Source organism: Stylophora pistillata, chromosome 2 (genome assembly GCF_964205215.1).
Source record: "Stylophora pistillata chromosome 2, jaStyPist1.2, whole genome shotgun sequence".
Taxonomy (NCBI): Eukaryota; Metazoa; Cnidaria; class Anthozoa; order Scleractinia; family Pocilloporidae; genus Stylophora; species Stylophora pistillata.
Window position 1 is genome coordinate 36,696,388 of NC_142520.1, and position 17,066 is coordinate 36,713,453.

General features: G+C 39.8%; 1 protein-coding gene across 1 annotated transcript; it reads right to left on the bottom strand.

The window, feature by feature from the left end:
* Positions 1-327: 327 nt before the first annotated feature.
* On the bottom strand, positions 328-16,047 carry LOC111333119 (long-chain-fatty-acid--CoA ligase 5). Its single transcript, XM_088751157.1, has 23 exons — positions 15,892-16,047; positions 14,716-14,830; positions 14,038-14,105; positions 12,905-13,006; positions 11,777-11,876; positions 11,241-11,413; positions 10,573-10,605; positions 9,676-9,727; positions 9,508-9,581; positions 8,961-9,041; positions 8,414-8,496; positions 7,880-7,931; positions 7,072-7,154; positions 6,243-6,297; positions 5,462-5,560; positions 4,289-4,361; positions 3,990-4,078; positions 3,509-3,625; positions 3,162-3,215; positions 2,717-2,806; positions 1,994-2,095; positions 1,335-1,406; positions 328-1,125 (listed from the first exon to the last, which is right to left on the bottom strand). The coding sequence occupies exons 1-23, from the start codon at positions 15,925-15,927 to the stop codon at positions 937-939; spliced, it is 1,992 nt and encodes a 663-aa protein (XP_088607283.1). The 5' UTR covers positions 15,928-16,047; the 3' UTR covers positions 328-936.
* Positions 16,048-17,066: the final 1,019 nt, after the last annotated feature.

Here is a 17,066-nt window from a genome sequence, read left to right on the forward strand (position 1 = left end):
TTATGTTGAGTTTGAAGTCTGGCGCCCTATGAGACGGTAAACACATGCAGCCATTTTCGAAATTCTAATTAAAAGTAGAAACTCATTTTTTAATCGACGTCTTCCGTGGCGTTGCCGTCCTGACTGCTTAAAGTCCCTATTATTGCCTATTTCACCATCGACAGCCGCTGATAAAAAAAGTTGCTAAAACTTCTGATACCGTAAGCTATGGTCTTTGTGATTGTATCGTCGTTTATCATATTGAATGCTGACGGTACTGTCACGTGTTTCACATCGGCAGCCGCTTATGGAAAACGTTACTAAAAATTCTGATACCGTAGGCTATGGTCTTTGTAATTGTATCGTTGTTTATTGTATTGAATGATGACGTGTGGAGTTGATACATAAGTTATATGTTGCTATAGAAATTGTTGTGCTACGTCGACGGGCTAATGACCTCTTGGTTATCAACTACATACAGTTAATGAAAGTAGGTAAACCATGCCGACGTTTTGAGCATTTCGAACGAAATGCTAGGTATTACACGTTAGCTTTTAAAAATTTGCCGCGGGGATTTATACCGCCGTCTTTTATCAACTTAAGGTTGACAATCAAAGAAGTGTCGCTCTAAATCGATACTCTATGATTGATATACGAAACAAAAGTTCAGTTTTGATATGATTAAAAATTGATTGACTGATCTCTCACTGCAGCTACCAGCTTCATAGTCTACCTATGAGGAACACAGTGGACATGCGCGAACGTTTTAGTAGTTAAGAGGCGTATTTCAGGCTTCCTCAACTGAGTTGTCTCACACGAGTTACCGAAAACCACACTATCCAGTAACTCACGGTGTTTCAAAAGCGTATAGCGTTTTTGGTAAAGCTCAAAACAGAAAGGTAAATCGACAGAATACTCGTCAGTACTTGAATAAGCTGTGCGTACTGACTTCTTTAACTAAACAACTTGCTGAATTTCAAAACTTGTTGACCGCACATACTGCATCCGCTTGTCGACTTTTTCATACAGCTCAAGGAATTTTTGCTCGAAAGCGTTGGCAACCAGTGCTCGTTTAGTCTTGAATGTTGGCGTCAGAAACCCGTTTTCGACGGAAAACAATTCATTGTGCAAGTGGATTTCTTTAACCTGTGGGCAAAAACACCGAATTAGTTTAATGGTGTTTTCAGTTTCCCATTATTACACTTTTTGCAGTTCATAAACTTTCATTTGCGCAAATAGTTCAGTCAATAGCACGAAACTATATTCATTTACACCAATGATCTTTGCTCTCTTTTCACCCCCTGATAGCAACAAATCTTACCTTCAATGTTACAAAAAAGAATGAAGCTATTTACCTGTTCAAACGAGCTCAAATTGCCTTCTTTGCCTTTTTTAGTCATGTCCTCCATAATTGCTTTTCTTACTTCCTGAAAAAAAAAAGGAAGATAAGAGTAAGAAAAGAGGAAACTCGTCCAAAGGCATAAAAAGGAAAGCAAAGGAACATTATTTCCTCTTGTCAAAGGTTATCCTCATATGAGATGATTTGTAGATGTAATACTGAGGACTACATGCTGTCCAATTTGGAAATAATTGGATGAAAAAAGATTCTGATAACAGCCAAAATAGGACGAGGTGATTGGCCGAGTCCAATCTGGCTGTCAGATGAAGTTTTTGAATCCAATTATATCCAAAATTGGACAAGCATGTAGTCCTCTTTCTTTCAAAAGTTTTGAGAATTATGCAAAACAACCTTCAGCTAAAGAAATAAAATGGACTGGTTAGGGAGCCAAAAACTGCTCCTCTGTTCTTTAAAGTCTGGTTCTAAAGTATAGCTTCGGGTCCGTTAATTTTGCTGGAACTCGAACCAAACCTCTTATTTGAGACACAGACAAAGGCATCTATTAGGAGTTAAAGAAAGGCAGACAGGCGAAGGAGAGAAGAGACTAGTAGATAGCCACAAACAAACACAAGGACTGTGACCGACAAGAAAAGATACACTGGTCGGCTTTCGTACTTCGTTCTCACACAGCTCTGCAAAGTCTCCTTGGATCTTTTTAGATCGTGCCCAGGGCTCCAGCACTTCCTGATCTGGAACAATGATTGCCACTACAAATGACTGAAAAAATGACACAAAATATGAATGGTAATGTTGTTACCACGATGGCCAACGATAAGGACCAGTAACAGAGAAAACGCCTTTCGTTTGAAGGATATGCAATGGTAAATATAGAGTGGGGCCCCACCCATCATCATCATCATCATCATAGTTTATTTAATAAAGCAGGTTGAGGGATAGGCAAGACATTACGTCCTGATGTGGACCTGCATCAACTAAACTATCAATTAATAAATACCTAATTAGTGAATAGACCGAAAATGGTATGTAAATAATGACAATTAAAGGAAATAAATATTAATAACAATATGGAGTAAATGTTAAAAGTATTTAAAGTCAACAGATTTGTAGGAAACCCTTGCCAAATTAACACGACATAGAAATCTCGAGCTCATTTAATTGATAAATAGAGAGCGAGAAGCTCAGATGACTAGATTGGAGTATATGTGAAAGAACCGCTAGTAGATTTACCTAAATATTTTGTTTTTGGCAGTCTCTTTGAATGAAATTCCTTGATACAACTAGTCAGTCTAAATTTCAACTCGTTTGCACTCAACACGCCATGTAACATATCACAAAAAGAAGTACCGAGTTATAACTATCTCCCGCGTGTTTACTAACCCGTAAGCTATCTCCATGCACAAACGCTTGAGCAACCAAAGTACTGCGTAGGTAAACATTTTCGATCTTCTCTGGAGCAACGTATTCACCCTAAAGAGATAGAGCACAACACTGCTAAGTTACTGCTCATGTTAAGCCAGCTTAATGTCAGTTGATCCAAACTTAAATTTCTTCGTTTTAGGAATAGTAATGTGTAATCCTGAGTTTGAAACATATGAATGAATAAAAATTTGAAGCTCTCAATCACTCTATTTGCATGAGGAAAGGAAAAGAATCTTTGGAAAAGATGTTAAAAACTGGAACAAAGTTGAAAGAAAGAAAAATGGAAAAATATCAATAGTTATTTACATACTTACAAGCTGCTAGGAACTTCACAGCTTCATGGAAATTTAACTAATTTTGGTCCACAAAGAATTAAACTAGGTCAATCTAGAATTACGCTTACCTGGGCAAGCTTAAAGATATGCTTGACACGATCGACTATCTTCAAGGTCCCATTCTGTAATAAATAAAAAGTAAAATAGAAGTTTTTCTTTTTCAGGGAGCATTAACGAAGATTTCTTGACAGCATTCTGGAACACGATTTGTTGATATGTCCTGCAGTGCAGAACCAAGCTCGTACTTTATAGGCCCGACGGTTTCTTTAAGCCTCCTCGCCAATTCTCCTTAACAAAATAAGTATAGTATTTGTGGCAAAAAAAATCTCATCCTACAACATGATCGGTTGATGGTATCCTGGATGAACCAGTCTGCTCGAAGCCTCTCCTATGAATAATGCAACCGCACTCTTACCGGAAGCCATTCTCCTATATCACCAGTGTGGAGCCACTGATCCTTGTCAACAGTCTCGGCGGTTTTCTCCGGAGCTTTCAAGTAGCCTTGGAAAACCGTCGGTCCCTTTATACAGATCTGGGAAATGTCCAAGAGAGCAGAGGTAAAAAATTTGTGTTCTATATGCATCATCGGTTGTATTGTTCCATTTTGAAGTTTAACATAGCAGGTTTCAATATTCTCCTCCGAGGGTTTTATTTTGTTCCTTTGAATTCAGCAGTGAAACGTAAGGCAGGCAAAAAGGGGATCAAAACAAGCGAAAGACAAAACAAAAGACGAAAATAAATTAAAAAAAAAAACAATTAGAAAAAGAAAACTTTGAAAATTAAGGGTAGATCATGATATTTTCCCGAAGCCGTTTCAAACATCTGGCTCACTATAAAAAAATAACTATAATCTTAATCGATGAGAAAAAATTAAAAGAATAGATAGATTATGTTACCTCTCCTTTACCGTCTTTAGCGTAACACTCCTTTTCTGGCACGTCAACCAACTTGATTTGATTACTCGGAATCGGCGCTCCCACGTGACCTACAGACATGGTAATCATGTGACAATAAAGCAAAACTAGGGTATTGGTGTCGATCAGGGGTAAAACGTCACTGGATCCTCGTATGCGCTTCATACTTCGCTGAGAGTGAAGGAGAAGGAATGGGCTCTAATTCGTCGATGCGACCTGATTTACTGACGTGGCAGTTATCAGTAGGTTTGATAACCATATGAAGGTTCTTTTTGCCTTACCAACAGACGTGTCCTTCGGGAAAGTAATGGTTGCTGCCGCAGTACTTTCAGTCTGTCCATAGCCCTCTACGACCTTGAAATAGAAGATAAAAGGATGATGTTATGAGCACTTTCGTGCAGTTGCTAGCTGGCTCAGCAACGAGAAAAAGCAGCTAGTAAACACAGAATTTAAGAAGTTTAAATTGTGCAATGATGTAAAAACAGATTGTGCGTTGAAAGGGGACTCAAGATTTAAACAAAAGATTGTCGTTTGTCATTTTTTCAGTCTTGATAATTTCTGGACAAGCAAAGTCCGAATGCTCCATACAACTGGCGAACCTATGACGTCACGAATTTAACGTGGACCCTTGAAAGAAGTCTACAATTGAGCTAAGTGACCCCAACGACCGGAGCCAAAACTGGTTTCCAAAGAGTTTTGAGGTTAAGAACTTTTCCAAATTTATCCTCCATAGAATGCTGCATGAGTCTTTCACTATTTCTTCCGACATCTCATTGGGTTCAATCTCCTAACAGGTCGCTGATACCAACTTATAGTCCTAACTGGAGGGTATCATTGTGGGAGTATTAATAGTATATCACACAAGAACGCTAAATAACGATCCTGGTTAACTCTCGAAACTAAACCTCTTGTTCCGGAGTTCATATCACAAATCACTTTGGCAATCCAGTCAGCTGCTACTGAAAGGTAATCAATTTTGGGTCCTCCCCAGTCATCGCGCTAAATTTGAATATCAACGAGGAAGGTGCGCGAAAGGTGCGCGTGGTGGATGATGAGAAAAGAGGAAAAGGAGAGAGAGTCTCTCCTATCTGTCTTTTTCTCGTTTGTTGTCCCTTTCGTCTCTCGCAATCCCGCTCCGGGATAGGACGGGACGAGTTTGAGTGCGAGTCGATAATCAATAGATTTGGATATATCAACAAAGTTGAAATGGTAAATTAGCCACCGTAAAGATTACAAAAGCTGACGTTTCGAGCATTAGCCCTTGTCGGAGCGAATAGAGGAATTGTGGGTTGTGTGTGCTTTTAAAGGCAGAAAATGGAGCTACGTTATTTGTTGGAACATGGCAACGAGAAAAACACGAATAAATTAGTGGAATGAAAAGCGTTCGTTGATCCCTGTGGGATTTAGACTGCCGGTTCGAAAGATGAGCTTTTGTTCAATAGATGTTGACTTACGCAACAAACTCCCATGGTGCATCTTAGAAACGTCATCACTTTAGCCGACAGGGGAGCGGCTCCAGTCACAATCAGCCGAACATTTCCACCAAGGGCCATCTGTTGAAATGCAATCAAAAACTTGTTGGTCAGATCGTGTAAAATTTTTGAACATAGCAAATTATAGGTGACAACTACTATATGTAAAATTAAATATTAATATCAACCATCAGACAGTTCGTAACTAACATTGTGCAAAAAGGTAAAAAAGAAAGCGTCGATTTACACTCTCAACCATATCTGTCTTCTGAATAAACTGGGGTAAGTTCCTAAAGAAACTGTGGTGCTCCGTCGGTGGGGGAGTATGGCACAGTAATTATGGTTTCATCAACTGAGTTGATAATGTAAATAGCCGCCGTAAAGAGTTTTAAAATTAACGTTTCGAGCGTTAGCCCTTTGTCAGAGCGTAGACTCGTCTCCATATCTATCTTAGCTTGCGAGCAAACCTAGGCCCAGGCCCTCCGCAAGAGAGTTTCTTCACCCGCAAGGAAGTAAGAGGCTTTGAGCAACGCAAACCCGCGAGAGGTCGGCAAGGGGTCTTACACTAATAACATTAGTGCCAGACCCCTCGCAAACCTCACCCCAACTCGTCTCAAATCTCCCCGCGGGCGGAGAAACGAGCATCCTGTAGCGCTGTTAATGATGACCTGCGCATGCCCGCAGGCTATATCTATTCCTGAGACCCGTTCGACCACCGCTCCGTTACATTAACTGAAAGAGCTCTAAGAGTGGTTTTGCTGACCTTAATTCTCTTGAACACGGTGCGATCCCAAATCGTGTCACCTCTGATTATTCCCCTACAGTTAAAATTTGTCAGAAGACAAGAAGTGAAACGTTTTCACATGATAACACTTTTCAAGAAAGGCATAGAAATAATTTACGCAATTAAGAGGCGTGATCATTGTAAATTGCGATCTTCCTCCGCAGTTCCAAACTAGATCCTATCTCAACTTTTATATTCACGGTCGTATCAGTTTTTGCCGACGGAAAAAAAATATATCAAAAAAAAATTATCTTCGCTGATGAACTGCAATTAAGCAATCACAGAAAAGAAGCCTGTAAAAAAAAAAAAAAAAATTCAGGTTTGGACGGGATCATGGAGCAGTGCTTCCCAGATACTTGTTGGGCATTCGCCTACCAACTGAGCAACGAAGCCACCCATTAGGGTAGAGGCATGCTACTCAGTAAAAGCCTCCTTCTTTATTAGGCTAGGATTTGCTCTTCTATGAAGGAGATAAATTGTAAAGTTCTCGAATTAAATGAATAAATAATGACTTTATTGGATTACACAATTACTGGTAGAACCAGTAGTTCTCACTGTGCCTGGTTCCATGCAAACAACTGAAACAAATAAATTAAATTGAACATAACATTATTAAGAATCCCAACTGGCCGAAGGCAAACCAGTTGGCAATTTACAAGCATGGCTGACGATTTGAACACGGAGCTACCGTGAAACAAACCCAGGTAGTGGTCAAGGCAGAACTCGAACCCGGGAACGGCGGATTGCGAGTCCGACACGCTGACCACTTGGCCACACTGCCTCCAGAAGTCAATTAAGCAAGACTAACTTTTTCAGATCCGCCTCTTTAGATGTAAGTGCCCTGTTAAAAAGCCAGCTTTTCAGTTTGCTTTGGGAAACCTGCGCCATGACCTGAAAATAAAAAAAATTATGGGATCCTTACCATACAAAGATAGAAGAAGTCTTCTAACCGCTGGCGCTAAAATTGCAACTGCGTAAGATGTCAATTGCGGTTTTATTTGTTTTTTTTTTTTTTTTTACAGCGATGCTAAAGGAAATTCAATTTGTCTGTCGTGTACATTCGGCGAATTTATAATCCTTGTCCAAAATTTACAGCCACACAGGTTGCTAATAGATCCCATCAGTATTATGGAAGGTGTATGCGTGAGAACAAACAGACTCTATATATGGATACAACCCCATAGCGAGGAAAGAGAACCCATACGGAAGGGGCCTACCAACACAGGACACAAAGGCAAAGCAAAACCCGAAAAGGAACATCCGTGTGCGGGAATAGAGATCCTAAGGGGCGCGTGTGAGTGTGAGCTTGGGAATCAGATAGGAAATGTGTACCTTCGTGAACAGAATCTAAAAGATGAAATGCAAGTGCAAATGCAAACAAGTGAACCAAAACATGCCCGCTGAAGTTCAGACACTCAAGAGGAAAGTGCAAGCGCAGAAGTCTGTCGAGAAATATGAGAGGATGAGTGTGGACACGAAAGAGAGGACACGTGTTTGCTGCCACGTACGGGCAATAACGAAAGAGCGTATGCCAGCACAAAATGTTGAGATGAAACGATATCCGATGAGGAAGGTGCACGAAAGAAAAATTAGCGTGCATGTTCTGGTACACATACCTTGTCATAAACTCTAGTGAGCAGTCTTGGTACAGAAGGAAAAATTGTTGGCCTGAAAACAACATTTTTTTGTTAACCTGAATCATATGATGACTAGATGAGCAGTCTTGGTGCAGAAGGAAAAATTGTTGGCCTGAAAACAACATTTTTTTGAATCATATGATGACTAGATTGACAAAACTGAGCAAAACACAAATAATATGACACTAATTCAGAAAAGAGGCTAGCCGAGTAAGCGAAGTAACTGCATATTAGAACTTTAACCAATCATGCAGTTATTTCAAAGGATTAGTGTTAGCTCAGCCTTAGGCAAATACCCAATTTCACTCCAAACCCTAGCTTTCACGGTGTGGACTGGTGAGTTTTCGAAGGAAAGTATTTCCAAAATACTGTTATTAAGGTCCAATTACGAGGTGTTACCTTTTACCTCCTGCACGGAAATCCGGCGCTCTACAATTGAATATGAACTAAGCAGGCAGCGGTAATGAAATTTTTCTCACTTGTAGGTGACAAACAGAAGGAACACAAACTTACTTTAGCTCTTGAATATCATCCAGCAGAAGTTTTACGTCTCCTCGAAAGAAACCAATTTTTACCCCATTTAAGAAGCACATTGCCTGCAAAAAATAGAGATATTCATTTAAGAAGAATGTTGAGCTGTCAGTGGGAAATCCACCTGTACCTTGCTATCAGACAAAAGATTGAGAATGATGATACATATTAGCTAGGCCATTTCGTGGATGCTCAACTCTTTTTCAAGCAGAAATATCACCTCGACATTTTTTTTGAGAAATAGCTTGTTACTCCCTACTGACAAGATGATATGAGTGAAGACCAACGAGTCTTATTACGGAAGCACCACTGCTTCTAGTTGGAGCTCCGCTGCCTCGCACACTGAGCGATGAAAGATCCGCTGTTCACGCACGCGATTAAACTTATGCTACAAAAGTTTTAAACTTGACTAGTGTTCGCACACTCGACTAATGGTGCGGAATTAGAGCTCCGTGGCTAAGAGACCAACATGCAATAGAACATGATCTAAAAGAGGCACTTTTGATAGTTCTAGTTTGCGCATGCGTACCTGAGCCAGTCGCTCATACATATGAGCCAATGGGAGATAAGAGATCATACAGTCTCCTTCTATCATCTGGAGACCAGATTCCTGTTCAAAAAATAAATCAAAGAGTTTCGTCCTTAAAGATCAAGCTGAAGACGTCCGCTGTAACTTACTGCTCCGGAAGATTACGCCTGAGTAAATGCATGAAAAAGCCCCAGTTAAAGATAGGATACTTTTCATGATCACTAAACAGGAGCGGAAAAAATTTGAGACGAGACAAGATGGTTTCTTAGTGTTATTACGCCTGATCAAACATTTTGGTACGCTTTGGCGGCATACAAGGTGAGTTTGGAGGAATCATAGTCCTTCCTGTGTAATAGTTGAAATCAGCTCACTGGAAACGAGAACCAAGAGAGACGTGAACATCTGTGTGAAACTGACCAAAAACCAATTTACACCCTCCCACCCCCCCTCTCAACCTCTCCCTCTCACCCCCCCTCTTGCTCACTGTTTTCTTCGATTCAATGCTGAATCTGTCATAAAACGTAATTACAATTTTAATGACACAAACCTCGTATTGGACTTGAATTCCAGCGATCCCAGCATTTATGTTTCCATGACTAAGCATGGCACCCTTTGGCGTACCTGTTTATCGAAGAACAAAGGAAAAGAGACAAAAACTGTGCAAATTCAGAACACAAAGGCATGTACGAATAGGATCACGAAAACACATATATACCCGTTGTTCCACTTGTATAACAGACAGTCATGGTATCCTCGGGTCTCCCAGGCTGAAAGAGTAAAATTCGTTGTTGTTGTAATTTTGTTTCTTGATTAGCTTCTGCAACTCCATGTAAACATACACCTTGTAATAGTTTAGAACCAGCGTTTTCGTTGCAGAGGTGTGTGCATTAGAGAAAAAGCTTCAAGAGTACCAGAGTTGACCATAAGAACCTACCACGTCGACTCCGCTTTACAAGGTGATTTGACGGTTTAAATGCTTTTTAATATCGTTTCCTTCTGAAAAATTTTACTCTACACAAGTCTCTTCATTGTCACGTGACACTCGGGGGTCAAACTCAACCAGGCATTTCTCGACATTATGTTGCTTTCTACGTCAGTACATATATACATATGATATTCAATGCCAGACCGTGACTTTTCTTTAGCACAGCAAATGTAATGTAATGACGTATTCGTGTAGGTAATAACAAGCTTTCGAGTGCAATTTGGAGAAAATAAGCGCGAGTAAATTTTTCAGAGACAACAAAATTACACAATCCCGTAGGGCGAGTGCAATTTGTAGTCTTAAAAAAATGTATAAGCGCTTATTTACACCAATTTACACGAGAGATAATGTTGTTACTTGTTGATAATTTGCATGAAAAAGCATCACAGAAAGTCGAGACAGACGAATTTTTAACAGCACGCACGCGCTATTGGTAATTTACACTCGTGTTACAACATTCCATTCGTGTTTCATAAAAACATACCCTTGTTTTCTGCCAATCAGACACGCGAAATTTTTCTTGGATATTATCAACACACTAAGTAAATGGCAAAAAAAAAAATAACTGCCCAATTTGCATTTAAATTCTGGTGGTTTTGTCTCTTAAGCTTTTACTTTATTACTTACATTTCTCTCTTGAGGATTGTTAGAACCCATTTGCTGAAGAAAAAATATTTAACAAACATTATTTCAAAGAATTCTGATGGGAAAAATTCTGAACCAATCACGACACACAAGTTGTTAGCCGACTAATCGCCGCTGAGCCTACTTGCGCGTCAGTGTTTTGGAATGATAGCAAGGTACAGTATTTCCACCCTCACCTTTCGAACGAATACAACATGTTGAAATAAATGGATTTAAGTATAAGTGCACTCACGAAGTACGTCAAAGTCAAATTGAGGATTTCGCTGTTCTGGGAAAAAAAAAAAAGATCGGAGAACGCAGAGCTTTGAGCGGGTGACACATTCGGTGATTTTACTCGCCGATCGTGGCGATCTTGGTCGCCGGCGAAAAATCGTCGATATCTGGAATGGCAGATACTGGTGATTTTACACGCTGATCGCGGCGATCGGCGGAAATCACAATCGCTGCAACGGTTACACTTGGAAATTTTCGACGATTGCTACGATCGTTGAAAATAAGTGCGCTTAGTGGAAGATCGGGGTAATTTATCACCACACAACCAAAATTCCCCGACCCCCTCCCACCCTCCTCGCACTCCCCGCCCCCCCCCCCATAGGTGATGAAAAAAAGACTGGTTCCCCATCAACCTCTGCAGTTCGTCAGTCACTTACCTCTACTTCCACGATGTGTGACAAAGAAAGTCCAAGGGAGTCGGCTTCTTTTTTCTCGTCCTCTGTTACAGGCTTGTCCATCTTAACGATCCTTTTAACTTTCTCACATTCTTTAACTTTGTCGAAAATGAATCGTAGCTTGTTACCGTTGCAAATGATCGTCTCAATATCCGCTGAATTAGAGGAATGATATTTCATTTATAAATTTGAGTATAAATTTTCTAGCGCTGTTTTTTCTTTTTTAATTCTCTTACACTGAACGGGTGATGTGGGACAACAAAATTTCATCCGTACCTCCCAAGATATTACTGTCTGCCACTACAATTCTTATGATGTTAGTTCAGAGAATTTGGTATTGGATCATCAACAAATAATCCCCTTATTAGTATTTCCTTTATATTCTCATCACTTGTCTGCTTGATATTGTATTGATATTGAAATGAGAAATTCTGTCTTGATCACTCGCAATAATAGCTACGTCAAACCCAACGCATTAAAAGCCGTCCTTATCTGCTCGATTCTGATTAAAATCCTACCGTGGTTAAGAATGTAAACGCAGCCTTCTGGTCCGTGTGTGTCATAAATTGGCACAGAAATCATGGAATACATCTGGCAAGCCAGATCTGCCAAATCCCACTGAAAATTATGAAAAAAAAAGCTAAGTATGAATTTTTACAGATTTATTGACTGAGTTAATCGATTAACTGACTGACTGTCAGACTGATTGACTTATTGTCTGACTGTAATTTGTAGAAAGTTATTGTTTTTTTTTTCTTAGTCATAATGTCTTCCATGAATTATTTATTATATTTTATCTTTTTAAATATGGTATATTTTATAGTTATTAGTTGTAGCATCTATATTTGTAATTGTTTTCGAGGGCCACAAAGTCATCAGGGTCTTAGGGCTACTGTTGTGTTTTTACCCTCTCTAAATAAATATATCTTATTAACCAAGCGCGAGGGCCGTACTGGGAGAATATCGGCCTGAGGTCTTGACAATGCGGACCGAGCTGCGCTCGGTCCGTACAAAAAAGACCGAGGGCCGATATTCTTCCAGTACGGTCCCGAGCAAGCTTGGTTAATAAGAGATTTATTATACGACTGAAGTTCAAAGGGACACAAGTGCGGTATCATTCGGGACCATTCGGGACCATTCGGGACAGTGCCCGGTCCAATACTTCGAGAATATTGCACCGGCAATAGAGCATTTTGATTGGTTGATTTTAGTTATTGGCCCTCTGACTGCCCGAGTCGCGTAATAAAGCCTATTATTACTGACCTACTGGTTGATGACTATCAGACTAACTGGCTAACTGGCTAACTGACTAACTGACTGACTGACTGACTGACTGACTTTCAGACCTGCTGATCTCAACTGATAAACCAACAGAAAGAACACGACCACTGACAACAAATTTTATCAACAGGCCGCATAAACAGACCAACAAGCCGACTACTAGCTGACAATACGGGAGCTCGACAAGGAGCTCGTCAAAGAAGTAGTGAAACCGACATGGTGGGGGTCTTCTGGACCCTCCCCCCCCCCCGACCTTTCCCTCTCCGTAGATTCGCCACCGGAAGGAACCTCGAAAAAAGCTGTGCAGGAGCATTTAACTGACATGTCACCAGCAAAATAACGATCACAAATAGCCGATAACCCACCTCAACACAATTAGGACCATAAATTCCAACAAATGTCTTTTGAGAAGGTTCACAGCCAAGATGAACCAAACCAGATCCAAGATTGGTGGCGCGATCATTTACCTGCAACAAGCAGTGAAGAAAGGTGCACATATAAATAAGAACACAGAACAATTGGCCACGCAAATTAATCTCATTTTCGCTAGAGAGGTTGAGCACCAAGCCTCATTTTCAAAAAGAGGCCAAAGGTAATTCGGAGAAGGCCTTCTTGAGCCCCGAGGTTCGAGTTGTTCGGCCTCGCTGTCTAGATCGTCATCTTGAAAAACTTTAAGCAGAGGCATTCTCTATAAACAAGGGTTTATAAAAAAAAGTTAATAATCTCCCGCTAGAAACCATATGGTCTTTATCTCTTGTACCTAAAAAAGAAATAATTGAAAATCTACCTTTTCCTGCGGTTTTTAGATTCCAAAGAACTAATTAACTGTTTGAATGTCTTCTTACAGGCCCTGTTTACAAGCAAGGAGGGTAACCCTTGTGCTAGGGTTACCCTAGCAGGCGAGTCAAAGATAGCCCGGGTTTACATTCAAAATTTCACAGGTGGGGTTACCCTACCATCCGGGACAACTTACCTATGCTTGGTAACCGCACGCATTGTCATCAATGTTCAAAGGGTCTGGAAACAAGTAAAAAGTTGTCCCGGGTAGGCGCGTTATCCCCACTAGAGCGTTTACAAGGCAACTAGGGTTACCCTAGCGCTCAGCTAGGGTTACCCTAGTGCTAGGGTAACCCTAGCTGCCTTGTAAACACGTCGATGAAAAAAAGAAGAAATGTGGGAGCGTTAGGGTAACCCTCCTGCCAGGGTAACCCTAGTACTAGGGTTACCTTACCTGCTTGTAAACAGGGCCTTAGCTTATATGTGCTGATATTGCAATGGACACTATTTCGAAAATAGCGCAAAAAATGGCTGAAAACGTAATAACACGACATGCGCCTTCACTGAGATCGCTAAAAGAGGAAAAAGCGCCTGTGCCTGAACGCTAATATGAAGGGGAGGGGGTCATGTGGCGCAACCTTTCTTCACGAATTTCTTTATGAAGGCGCGACGAGCTTCAACATGAAGCTTCCTTCACTAGAACCATTCTTAAACTTATTACCTCTTTATAAGTGATCCACTGATACTTGTTTTCAGGTCCCCCTCTCGTTCCCAGACATGGCAGATCACCTATCCGAGACGTAGTTGTATGTTAGAATTATAAAAATCAGCTGGAAAAAGGTAATTAAGTTTACAACTCTAACTCAGGTCGGAGTTTAACACCACAACCTTTATTGGACTGTAATCTGTGTGGTTAAGCACTGCCGTGTCCTCTTCGCTGACAGAATGAATAACGTAGGTGGAAAACCGACTGTTTCCAGTTTGAGTTGAAATTCGAAATGTTGTCCACTTGAGGAAATGAGAGAGAAAAACTGAAAAACTCGGAGAAAATCTTTTCACTTTACACCCTTAAATCAATATCCATCTTCTCGAAACTCTTCTCTTAGCATTTCCTTTGGTACTATCGAGGAGAATTCGTTTAACAATCAAAGCTTCGTAGATTGGCGATCATTTCCTTTATTCTGATGACCTTAATGTTTGATTGAAACCTCGAGGAGAAATTAGATAGCATGCAGTAGCTCTTAGACGGTGAAAGGATGAAACTGGCAAGAACGACAACCAACCAAAAAATCAACCCGAAACACCACACTCGGAAATAGGGAGCTGGGGGGGGGGGGGAGGACGAGTGCTCCGTCCACCTCGCAATCTCTCCTTCTATTTCTTGTAATGAAGTTCTCACCTGAATTTTGAACAGTTCGAAGGAAGCCTTCGTAAGGGGTGGTGACGCCTTCAATAATTGTTGTGATCAACTCCTTTCTTAAGGTATTTCGTCTAGCTCCATCGTCTACACCCCCCTGAAAACGTTAAATGGAAAAAAAGAAAGCCTGAATAATAGTACGGAGTCATTTTCAAGGGGAGAGGTCGGTATGGTGGAACTGGGTTGTGGGGTTTTTGGGGGGTGGGGTTGGGGGTGGGCTGTCGATGCTTAATGACGGTTTCTCCGTTATACTCCTGGTCCTGTATTGAAATTTGTTCGCGTAGAAGCCACAGAAATGATTAAGGTGAAAATTTCGTCTTAAAAGCAATCAGATCTGTCTGTGACAAGTCTAGTCACGGATCAAAAATTTTAACACGGCTAAGTTTTACTAATGAATTCATTCAGCATTGTTTTTTAGTTTCAAATTAAGCAAGCGGGAGGTGTGAAGACAAATAAGTTTTTGAGAAAACTGGGTTTGTTATGATAATGTGATAAGTTCTACTTTTTAGAGGAACGTGATCGGCCTTGTCAATATTATATCTAGGTCACACATGGCAATTCATGGCTAATAACCACATTTTATGATCAAAATATACAACTCTCGAAACAAAGCTACGGCAGTAAAAATTCAAGTCGTTTCTAAAGATTTTAAATTGCTGAAATATTTTGCTTGTTTCGAAATCACAGTCCTATGAAGAAATTACTGTTGCACTATTGTAATTACGAAATATTCGATTTACAGCAAAACTGAATTTCAAAAATAGCCACGAATCTCTTCGAAGGACAAAACTTATGCTTCTTATCCTTGCGTTTTAAAGGAACAATATGTTATACATATAACTGATTTCATCGACGCTTCCCTTACAACGCTATGCCAAGTTCGAAACTTCGACAAAGCGCTAAGTGCTTCCAGCACTTTGAATCATTTTTGTTTCTATTTAAAATAAATATTATTGAGTACAGGCTTATTTATAATAATAAATAATTTTAATATTAGTTTATCGTCAAAAGCGATCAAAGTTTTTTAACACGCAGTAAGATAAGCTCTCTAATTGATATATGATCATCGAAGTCAACATTGAAATTTGCGAAAAGAGTTGTTTGTTTTCCCACTCTTGCATAACTCGAACAAGCAAATGAACAATTGACAAAACTCACCTCGACTTTTATGGACTGGTTCTGTAAGTCCATCATGAATGTTGTTAGCTGTTTGTCAGTTAACAAGTGAAACAAAATTAAAATTCAAATGCAGTAGCTTTGTCAATTATGCAAATCAAATTATTTGTTGAAGCATGACAAATCTCTTAGTGGCCGCAGCAATAACAAGATACTGTAAAAATTATTCAGGTTTTTTTTTTTTTTTTTTCATTGTCTCTTTTTAAGGTTAATACAATAAAATAGTGAAAACTTATAAACCTAACACCTCCGAAACCGAAAGATTCGTGAGAGATTCGTGGGAAAATATCTGAAAGCGTCATCGAAATCGAAAGCAACATTCCATCGAGCTTGAAGCATTCTAAAAATTCGTACACCTACCAAAGTATACAAAATATTTCTTTCCGAAATCGGTTTGTGAAATGAAACTAGCTTTTTGGAGAATTTACTTAATAAATAATAAAGATTGGCAGTACGCACATAGGAACATTAATTTTATTCAATGTTTGTCGTTTTAATTTTACTACTGAACAAAGAACCTTAGCATTGCATGTTCCTTTCAAAACATGCACTGCCATGACGTAAAGTTTTAATTAAGTAAAATATCACGTAAAGAAGTGTACTATCTCTGTTTTGTAGGCCAAGTGTGTCACTATTCATGGTGCGGCATGTAGGATGAAATATGTAAAATTTATCATGGGTTATGTAAATCTTCCTTAGGGGCGTTACATGGCATGCTGTTACAATTGCTTCATTAGCAGTAGGTTTTATTTCGTTGAGTTGTTGTCAATTATATTCATTCGCGTCTTACGACCGTCCCTACGCCCTTTAAGTTAAATACCCAGGGATTCTCAGTTTCTCTTAGACGTAGTTTTTGCATGCTACTATGTAAAAGGTTTAGCTCGTTTACGGAATCATTATTATACGAGCAGAGTTTATATCGTTTTGTAGGGTGGATTTTCTTGAAGTATTTTTTTACATTTGCGAAGTTTTCATTCTGTTTGTTGTATCATTCCTATCCATTTTTTGATGTAGACCTAATAAAGAGGGTCGCACACTGCTCGTGTTGACACGCACTCCAATTCTGGTTCCTTATTGCATAATAAATGTTTTATATTCGTTCGAGCGGGGTAGCGAATTAGAATATAAAGTGTTTTAGAAATGTCTGCAGATGTGCC

What these genes read in the sequence shown, in the direction of transcription:
- LOC111333119 (XM_088751157.1), bottom strand. Translation starts at nt 15,927, where the DNA reads ATGATGGACTTACAGAACCAGTCCATAAAAGTCGAG. An exon ending in TCGAACTGTTCAAAATTCAG is followed by an intron (nt 14,106 to 14,715) that starts GTGAGAACTTCA and finishes CGTCTCGGATAG; the next exon opens with GTGATCTGCCATGTCTGGGA. An exon ending in CACACATCGTGGAAGTAGAG is followed by an intron (nt 10,606 to 11,240) that starts GTAAGTGACTGA and finishes TTTTTTCTTCAG; the next exon opens with CAAATGGGTTCTAACAATCC.